Source organism: Pinus tabuliformis, chromosome 1_2 (genome assembly GCF_031772625.1).
Source record: "Pinus tabuliformis cultivar Carrire ecotype Pingquan chromosome 1_2, CPIR1, whole genome shotgun sequence".
NCBI classification, from domain to species: Eukaryota; Viridiplantae; Streptophyta; class Pinopsida; order Pinales; family Pinaceae; genus Pinus; species Pinus tabuliformis.
Window position 1 is genome coordinate 698610011 of NC_142298.1, and position 10469 is coordinate 698620479.

The 10469-nt window shown below is 37.1% G+C and overlaps 1 protein-coding gene across 1 annotated transcript; it reads left to right on the forward strand.

The window, feature by feature from the left end:
* The first annotated feature begins 8437 nt into the window (after window positions 1-8437).
* Window positions 8438-9181, forward strand: LOC149207658 (toll/interleukin-1 receptor-like protein). Its single transcript, XM_089398108.1, has 2 exons — window positions 8438-8514; window positions 8596-9181. The coding sequence occupies exons 1-2, from the start codon at window positions 8438-8440 to the stop codon at window positions 9179-9181; spliced, it is 663 nt and encodes a 220-aa protein (XP_089254234.1).
* The last annotated feature ends 1288 nt before the right edge of the window (window positions 9182-10469 follow it).

The window sequence follows — 10469 nt, forward strand, 5'->3', positions numbered from 1 at the left end:
TCTGGGTTTATAATCATGGTTAACAATGATCAACCATGATCCAACATCACATTGTAACAAATATTTTCTCAATATGAAAATTAACCATGGTCCAATGTCGCATTGTGACAAAGAATGTCTTCATATGAAAATCAATCATGGTCAACCATGGTCCAACGTCGCATTGTGACAAAGGTTGTCTCAATATGAAAATCAACGATGGTCAACCATGTTTATTTTAGTGTTTATAATATTTACCTTAGGGTTTATATACCTTTGATTTATAATATTAATCCCTTGGGTTCATAATCCCTTGGGGTTTTAATATTAGTTCAATGGGTTTATTGTTCTCTTGGGTTTATTAATCTAATGGTTCATATTCCTAGGATGTAATATTATTAATAGGGCTTATAATATTAATTCTAAGGCTATTATTCTCTTGGGTTTATAATGTCAATCTCTTTGGTTTATTAATCTAAAGGTTCATATTCCTAGGATGTAGTATTATTAATAGGGTTTATAATATTAATCCTGAGGCTATTATTCTCTTGGGTTTATAATGTCAATCTCTTGGGTTTATTAATCTAAAGGTTCATATGCCTAGGATGTAATATTATTAATATGGTTTATAATATTAATCCTAAGGCTTAATATAAAAATCTTTGGTTTATAATATGAATTTTTGGTAAGCCCAAGGGTTAGCTCAATTGGTCGAGTCCCCGTTGTTAAATACCTTGCCAATCAGGAGGTCATAGAGTCAATTCTCCTTGATGCCCTTGGGATTAGGCCCTGCTAGTCTGGTTGATGGGCTTTAAAAGATTCCTTTCAAGATTGATCTGCCTAGCTTTTCTTACAAGAAAAAAAAAATATGAATTTTTTATTTAATTAATCAGTTATATTTATGATATTAATAATCACTTATATTTATATAAGCAAAAGGAAACGCGTTGATGTTGTTGTTAACGGAACAGCGCAACCCTAGCCAAAGAACGCAACATGCAACTGCCCCTCAGTGGCCTCCTGCTACTGAGGCCTTAGCTCGATGGATCCTCCAGAGGACGAGATCCTCCCTCGGATCGCCAACAAGAAAATGAAGGAACAGCAAAAGAATTCGCCTCTTTCATATATGCAATGGGTCCGGCCAAGAATCGACTGTTAATAACCAAGTTTGTTAAAAGATTGGAAGACATTCCTGAAATCTCACTCCCCCCCGCTCTCCCCCATAGAGCAGCTCTGTCCCTGGCGAAGTGTGGATTAGTGGGGCAGTTTATTGGGTTGTGGCCATCACCCAAGATGGTCCAAAAATGGGTGGAAAGGAACTAGACTACGTCAATAAATGTAAAAATCTCAATCAGGTTCTATGGAAGACGGTATTACACCTTCCACTTTGAAACCAAGGAGGATCGTGATCTGATATTTAGGAATGGCCCATACTTCATGGATACAAGGGGACTGTATCTAAACATATGGACACCAGATTTTGATCAAGAAATGGACATGCCCAGCACTATCCCAGTCTGGGTCAGGTTGTCGCACCTTCCCCTCCACTGCTAGGGAGATGATTCAGTTAAAGCTATAGGAAATGCAGTCGAGAAATACATAGACAGGTGCGAACCAAAGGAAAATATGCATGCATGTGCCAGAATCTGCGTAGAAGTGGATCTAGGGAAAGGGCTTCCAGAAGCAATCAAAATCAAAGTGGACTAGTGGATGCACATTCAACAACTGGATTATGAGCAAATCCCTTTCAAATGTAAGGTATGTCATGAATATGGTCATTGTTCTAATAAATGTACAAAAAAAAAAAGAGAATGAAAATGAAAATGCTAAAGATCCAGAAAACAAATGGGAGCAGGCTAAAAGGAAGAAGACAACCAACAAACAATGCCTTCACCCTTCTTCACGGCCCCTTGCATCCTCTGACCTCCTCCCTCCATCACAAAAAGTAGACGACAATCCTCTCATTAGCCTAAATCCTTTTGGGCCACTAGATCCCTTAGCCCCCCCCATCCCCCAGATCCAGATCTAGATCCCCCCCCCCCCCAAATACCCTCAACCCCCCAGCAACCTCTCTGATCTCGAATACCCAATCTCCTCCTCCTCCCTTAGTAGACAAAATTCTAACAAGAAATCAGTCAAAGGAAACTCTTCGAAATGTAGAACATAAAATAAAAATAAAAACAGGAAGAAAGTCAAACCAAGAACTGAGGGATGAAGTGGAAGCAAAGAAAATGGCTTTAGGAACACAACAACCAATGGAATCCTTTCTGGGAAGAAGCTCAGGAAACAATGATAAAAGCCAACAAAGATGGAAAGGCCCCTTGCACCATCCAACAAGCAAATAATTATAGTGGTCTCCTAGAATTGGCGAGGAATGGGATCACCCTTTAAAGAAAATGCCACAAGAGACATTCTAGCAAAAGAAAATCCAGACATTCTTATGATTTAGGAGACCAAAAAAAATATCCAAGAAATGGAAAAAATAATAAAAAAATTCAAAAATTATGAAGGGGAAGCAATACAGGCAACAAGAGCTTCAGGTGGAATCTGCACAATATGGAAAAATGGACAATGGGAGGTGATACAAAAAAAGAAGATCAACACTGGATACAAACATATCTAAAGCAAATAAGTACAAAAGAGAAGTACAGCTTCATAAACATATACACCCCCAATCACTACAAGGAAAAAGAGCAATGCTAGGACATCATAAAGGAAGCACTAAAAGAAATACAAACTGGGAAAATAATTCTCGGAGGGGATTTAAATTTGGTAAGAAGTATAGAAGAAAAGTTTCAAGGGACATATCACACAGACCCATCTAGAGATGCTCTGGAACCAATAATGGAAGAACACAACTTAATAGACATTCCCCCAAACAATGGAAAATATACTTGGAGCAACAAAAGAGTGGGCAAAACTAACATTAAAGAAATGATGGATAGAATTCTGATTCAATAAAACATAGCAGTGCTTCATAGCTCTATTAAATCTAAAATTCTAGACACCACAGCATTTGATCATAAGCCAGTGGCAATGATGATGGAAAAAATGGAAAATCGAGGACCGCTTCCATTTAGATACAACTCAATACTGGACAACAACATAGAATTTAGCAAACTAATCAAGGAAGCCTCGGCACCAAGAATATCAGGATCACCCCAATATATTTGGGAAATAAAATTAAAAAATTTAAGAGCCAAGCTAAAGGAATGGGCAAGAGCAAATGAAATAAAAAAAAAGAGCTGCAACAGAAAATGGATAGCATACAAATTGAAAAAGAAAGAAAAGAAGAAGACAAATAGGATTATTTAAGAGAGAAGGAGATATTTTGGGAGATATACAGGGAAAACATAAAAGAGGAAGAAGAGACCAAATTGAAATCTAGAAGCCTATGGCTCAAGGCAGGGGACAAAAACACCTCATTTTTTCACAATACCATTAAGATACGAAGAGCAAGAAATCAGATAGAAAAAATCCAAGTTGATGGACAAGAGGTTAAAGGTGAAGAGGAACTAAAAAGAGTAGCCCACAAGCATTTTAAATATTTACTTTCAACCAGAGAAGAAATGGCTGAGTATGAAAGCTTTTTCAACAACATACAAAAAAAAAAAAAAAAAAACTCAGAAATTTGCAAAGAGATAACAGAAGAAGAGGTAGTGGTGGCCGTATGGAGCCTACATCCAAACAAATCCCCTGAGCTAGATGGTTTTACAATAGCATTCTACGGATATTGGAATATAATAAGAAAGGAATTCTTAAAAATGGTAAAGAATGTCTTAAAAAAAAAATAGGAAGCAATACAAAATCCTCCTATCTTACATTAGTCCCAAAAGAATCCAACCCTTCCACCTTTAATAGATTTTGCCACATCTCCCTTTGTAATTCTTCCTATAAGATCATCACAAAAATAATTGCAAATAGAGTCAAGGAATTTCTCCCAACAATAATATCTGAAAACCAAGGAGGATTTGTGCCCAACAGGAAAATCATAGATAATGTAATTATTGTACAGGAAGTCATTCATTCTAGCATGCACAGAAAAGAAAAAGGAATCATAATCAAACTGGATATGGAAAATGCATTTGACAGGGTTAGCCTTCCATATCTAATGGCAGTCCTCAAAAAACTTGGATTTTCAAGAGAAATAATAGAAGTCATCCAAGCTTGCATCACTAACCCTTGGATCACCCCTCTTATAAATGGAAGGCCCAGCGAATTCTTTCAAAGCACAAGAGGCCTCAGACAAGGATGCCCTCTCTCCCCCTTCCTATATATTATAATGGTGGAAACTTTAAGCAGAGCCTTGGAAAAATAAAGAAAAGAAAGAAATATCACTTGGCTTCGAATAGCAAGAGGAGTAAAAACCATAAACCACTCTCTGTTTTTTGATGACACTTTGTTATTGGGAGGGCCATCTACAATAATTGTAAAAAGATTCAAAAGAATACTGGATGATTTCCTACAGGTTTCAGGTGGGCTCTTAAACAACATAAAATGCAGAATCTCTGGCTGGAATACCCCCCCACAGAATCATGCAAAGGATTTCACAAATCCTAGATATCCCCATACAGGAAAAATGGACTCACTTCTTTTACCTAGGACTCCCCATCTCAAAAGAAAACATGAAGGCAGAGATATGGACCAAATAGATTGAAAAAATGAAAAACAAAATCCAAAGCTGGGGAATGATGTGGCTAAACATGACAGGAAGGGTGATATTAATCAAAGCACTCCTAATAGCACCCCCAATCTACCAATATGCAATAATCTTGGCTCCAGCAAGTGCCCATAAACAAATGGAGTTAATCCTAAGAAGCTTCTTCACGCAAGGAGGGAAGCAAGAAAACAAAAAATCCAGTTTGATCAGTTGGGAGAAAGTAGTACTACCATATGAACAACAAGGCCTCTCAATCTGGCTACGTGGTCTCATGAATGCTGCCTTGGGAATGAAAATAATATGGAGACTGATCACAGGGAAAGAGAGCTGGTGGAAAAAATCACTTGCCTCAAAATACATGGACAACTCTAGGAAAAGTCTACTGAATCGAAACATCCCATCAAGACAATGTACTAAAGTCTGGAAGCTAGTGAAAAAGACAATCCCTTTAATGAGCAATCATATTTCTAAAATCCTAGGCAATGGAAAAACAATATCTATCTGGGAGGATAGAAATATGGGGAAAGAAACTCTAAAAACCTCATAAATTGAAGGTATTCAAAAATGGATGAGAGGAAAAGATCTAAATACACTACACCGAATCTCTCTTTGGAATCAGAGAGACTGGCAAGAATGAAAAGCCTTAACAATCCCTGCAAATCTGGAAGTACAATGGAGCAAATTAAGGCAACTTCTTAAAGGGGTAGCACCCATAAACTATGAGGAAGAAGATGACTTCCTTTGGGACCCAAGTGGTGGAAAATACACAGTCAAGACTGGATACAAAATCTTACAAGAACAACCAAATCAACAAGACTGGGGTTACTGGAAGACAGTTTGGAAATCTGAAAGTCTGCCTAAGATTAAAATGTTCACCTGGACACTCTTAAAAGGGAAGATCTTAACCAGTGAAAACTTAAAAAAAAAAGGCTTCCAAGGCCCCTCAAGATGTCCAATGTGTTTGCAAGAAGAAGAAACCATACAACATTTATTTCAGGACTGCATCTTTGCCAAAGAGTGTTGGCAATAGCTCATAAGTCCTCTTGAAATCAATATAAAATTTTAAAAGTCTTTGTTGGACTTTCTTCAAACCTTGGAGAAGGCCTATCCATACACAACAAAGAGGAAAGTGACCATACAGAGGATCTGGAAGTGCATCATAGTGGTTCTTTGTTAGCAAATTTGGATGACAAGAAACAAATGCATTTTCAAGAGCCAAACCCCAAGAATAGGGAAAACCCTCTCAAAAACATGGGGTTTAACTTCCGAAATCCTAAATGTTAAAGGTGAGACTGAGTGAAGAAGAATTTGCAACTTTGGAAAAAATCAAAGAAGACATTGTCTCTGCTTCGATGGGGCTTCAAAACATAATCCTGGGAAGGCAAGGGTAGGGGGAATAATTCTTGATCCGGATGGGAAATAAAATGTTACATATGAATGGGGACTTGGAGAGCTCTCAAATAATAAGGCTGAAGCCTACAACCTATTAATGGGAACAATAATAATAAAAAAAGAGTGATACAAGACCCCATTATAATAGGAGACTCAGTCATAATAATTGAGGCAATGGCTCGTCACAAAAATCCCAACAATGAATTCATGAACAGAGTATACAGAAGAATCAGGAAGAATTTAGAAGGCTTAGGAGATGTGATCTTCAAACATGTTTTGCGAACTCATAACCAACAGGCAGAGTATTTGGCTAATCAAGCAGTGAAAGTAACTAAAGGGAGCATTCTGGAAAACAAAGAGGAATACCACACCTCTGTCCCATAAATTCCTCCAAAAGATAATAAGCATGAATCCTCCCAAAAAAAAGGAATAACGAGCATTCCTAAAAGAATTAAAAAAAAAAGCAGTAAGATCTAAGCTAAACGAATATCACTACAAATATAAGCAGAAGATCATGAGAATACGAAGGAAAAATCATAGAAGATCAAAAAATCACAATTGTTCTCGCAGCAAGGACGATTGCGATCATGTTCACAGGAAACACGCAGCAACCCATCTCATCAACGGAAGGCCTCGAACAGCTCCCAGCTTCTACAAATACATGTGGAATTGTAACATCTCTCATAGCTCCATCCCCAGGAAAATTTGTTTGCTTCAATCACCCCTCACATCCCCTGCCCGGCTACAAGCATCCTCGCCTTCTCTAAATTCCATCTCGTTTTCTCTTGACTACCCAAGAGCTTTGCATTTCGACTCCTCCTTCAAGCTTCTAGCCATCTGCATTGTGCAAACCTCCAGCCACCAACCTCACTCCTCCACTAGTGACCATTTCCGCCTCTTTACCTCCTCCCCTCAGCGCCTCTCCTCCCTGTCTGTCACACATAGGAATGCCAAGCAGCAAGCAGAAGGAATAGAAAGTAGAAGGAACAACAAGAAGAAGGGATAACACAACAACAAAAGGAACAAAAAGCAGAAGGAACAACACAACAATAGAAGGAACAACAAGTAGAAGGAACAGCCGCAACCAACAGAAGGAACAAAAAGCAGAATGAACAACACAGCAACAACAGAAGGAACAATAAACAACTGAAGGGAAAAAAGAAGGAAGCAAACCAAATGGAATTCAACCTAATAGAAAAGGAAACAAGGAATGATGCATGCCCAGTGTGCAAAGGGAACAAATTTATGATTGGCAGACTCCAAGAAATGCTAAAAGACATAAAGTCTGAAATAAGAATGGAGTATAGCTACCATAAGAGGAACATAGAAATTCAGAAAAAAGAGATCATGGCACTCAAAAACAAATGCAAACATTTAGAGGAGGCAGTTACATACTTTAAAACCAACACCACGAGCCAAGAAGGTGAAAACTATGTTTACTATGACAAAAAGAATCAACCCTCTCAAGAGCAGTCAGTCTACAAACCATGAAAAAATACTAGAGAATCAATGTTATATAAATTTGCTTTACTAATAGGACAATATGTTAGACAGTATTCAAAAATAGCTACAGAAATCTATGAATTTTTTAATATAAGCACAAGAGAAGGGACTGCATTCCCAACACATTCTCATTGCTTAGTTTCCACTTATGTTACAGTCGATTGTAATAAGAGCTTGCTCCATCTCAACTTTTGGTAATATATCCACTATCCAATCTTGTTAAAAAAAAAAAAAACACTTATATTTATAATATTAATCCAAAAAATTTATAATATTAATAATCTCTTTAATTAATAATATCATTATTTACTTTATTATTCATAATATCCATAATATTATTATATTATTATAATATAATAATAATAATTACAAATATTATAATACTACGTACAAATTTACGCTTGAGTGATTAATGCAACTCCGAGGGACTCCCAGGAATTCCAATTTATGAATGGAACTCCCATTGGCCTATTAACTACAATTTCAAATGTCCAGCCCAAAAAATACAATTTAATACAATTTCGAAAGTGGATCAATGAAAGGTAAAATATTTAAAAAATTGTCTATCTAGAAGTGTAGGGAATCTACTTACATGTCATTGAAGAATTTGAAGACTATTAGAGGTATGGGATGATTTGAAAACTATTATTCTAGTATGGGATGATTTGAAGACTATTATGGATTTTGACAAGTTATTTAAAAAATATTTTTTGGCTTTATTTGTTATTTGTTATTTATATTATAGGTCAAGTGGGAATATTATAATAAACAACAGATACGCCCGGGAAGCTTAACAGGGTCGCTTATAGTCGGTGGAAATTTCTAATTGTTGGGACCTGATTCGATATTGCTGCCATACGAGGACATAGTGTGTAAGTTAGACCTTCTTCCAATTAGATAGCCATGGCATTTTGGAGAATTTTGCAGCGTCTTTTGCTTGTTTTGGTGACATGCAGCGTGTTTTGTTTCGCCAGGTTATGGTAAGCCTTCCGTTCGTTCGTTCTGAATTTGGTTTATGAAGTTACCCTTTATTTGTGGTATAACAGATTCTGTTTGCACAGGGATTTGTCGACTCATGTATTTGCAGCTGGAGGAGGAGCTGCAGATCATAGTCGAGGTTATCAAGTGTTTCTAAGCTTTAGAGGCACCGATGTCAGAAGTGGCTTTCTCAGTCATTTGTATGACGCCCTCAAGAGCTCAGGCTATAGCGTGTTTCTCGACAGCAAAGAAATAACGATAGGAGACGATATATTTGCTGCAATAAATCACGCAATAGAGGTAAGTCAAATATTTATTATCATCTTCTCCCCCAGTTTCGCAGAATCCCCGTGGTGCCTTCGAGAAGCCGCGCTGATTGCTCGCCGACTTCAGAGTAATCGGACAGACAACGTGCCGTCCGTCGTCATTCCTATATTTTATAAACTGAGTCCTTCCCAAGTTCGGCACCCCGATCATTATGAAAGTCCATTTGCCGAAGCATTCCAAGAGCATGAAAGCCGTGGGGAAAACAGCCAACAAGAAATCGATGAATGGAGGGCTGCGCTCCGTACAATATCTCATCGCCGTGGTCTGTTGCTCCAGGGAGACGCCAACGGGTGGGCTTTCATCTACTCTTATCTATTTCGCTCTGCTTATATTTCGGAATAAACTTGTATTAGTCCTTGCCTCACGAACTATAGGATTTGCTTAGCAGTGAAGTTGCGTTGACTATATATTAGACGGCATGTTTATATGGATGGTTGATTCCCCAAATATTAGGTAATCAGAAATCGACGTGGTCAATTATTTGGTAGAATATTCAGAGAATCAGCTATCGATTTAGGATCAGAATATTCAGACATTAAACCCTAAAAACTATAGTATTTGCTTAGCAATTAAGTTACCTTAACTATACCTTAAACCTTTATGTCAACGCATTAAACCCTGGTTTACAAAAGGAGAACATAATTATAATACAAACTTATGTTGCAGAGTTAGTAAAACCCTTATTTACTCGTAAGCTTATTTTTAAACCCTTCCATTTGCAGAAATGAGTCCAAATTGGTGAAGCGCATAGTTAAAGACGTGTGCAATCTTAGACGGACCGCTGGCTTTTGATGTAATACAAGTGCTACACTGTGGCATATCTTCTTCCTAATAATGGCCATGGCGTTTTTGGAGACTGTTGCACACGGTTTTGCGCGTTTTGGAGACTTGCATCGTCTTTTGATTCGCTGGGTTATGTTACACGTTCCTTTGTTCGTGAATATTTCGATGATTATGTCATAAAAGTTTTAATTTGCCCCCTGAGATTCTCTTTTCACAGGGATTTGCCTGCAATTTAGAAAGTTGATGTGCTGTATCTTCTTCTAAACAAACCTGCAACTTTACAGAAGCAAGAAGTTAAAAGTCTACGTTTTTTAATAGGACATATACATACATTTTCTCCTTTTACTTATGTGTTTTTTCTTTCTGCAACTTTACAGAAGCAAGAAGTTAAAAGTCTACGTTTTTTAATACAACATATACATACATTTTCTCCTTTTACTTACGTGTTTTTTCTTTTTACTTGTCATAAGCATGTTGATGATTCTTAACTGTCGGGCCGGTGACTTTGAACTTATCGGGCAATAACAGATTTTGGATTGTCAGCTAACACTTTAAAATGTTATACAAATCAAATCATAAATTAATGGTATATAATGATAAGTATGTTGATGATTCTTAACAAAATGTTATACAAATCAAATTATAAATTAATTGTATATAATGATATGTATGTTGATGATTCTTAACTGTGGGGCCGGTGGCTTGAGCTTAGCGGATACCTTAGCAATAACAGATTTTGAATGGTTAGTTAATACTTTAAAATCAAGTTGTTTTTAGTGTGGTTTTTGGGAGTTTTTCTTGTGGGTTTTTTTGTCTAATTTCTTTGAAATCCGGCAGAAATTTATTG

What these genes read in the sequence shown, in the direction of transcription:
- LOC149207658 (XM_089398108.1), top strand. Translation starts at nt 8,438, where the DNA reads ATGGCATTTTGGAGAATTTTGCAGCGTCTTTTGCTTGTTTTGGTGACA. An exon ending in TTTTGTTTCGCCAGGTTATG is followed by an intron (nt 8,515 to 8,595) that starts GTAAGCCTTCCG and finishes CTGTTTGCACAG; the next exon opens with GGATTTGTCGACTCATGTAT.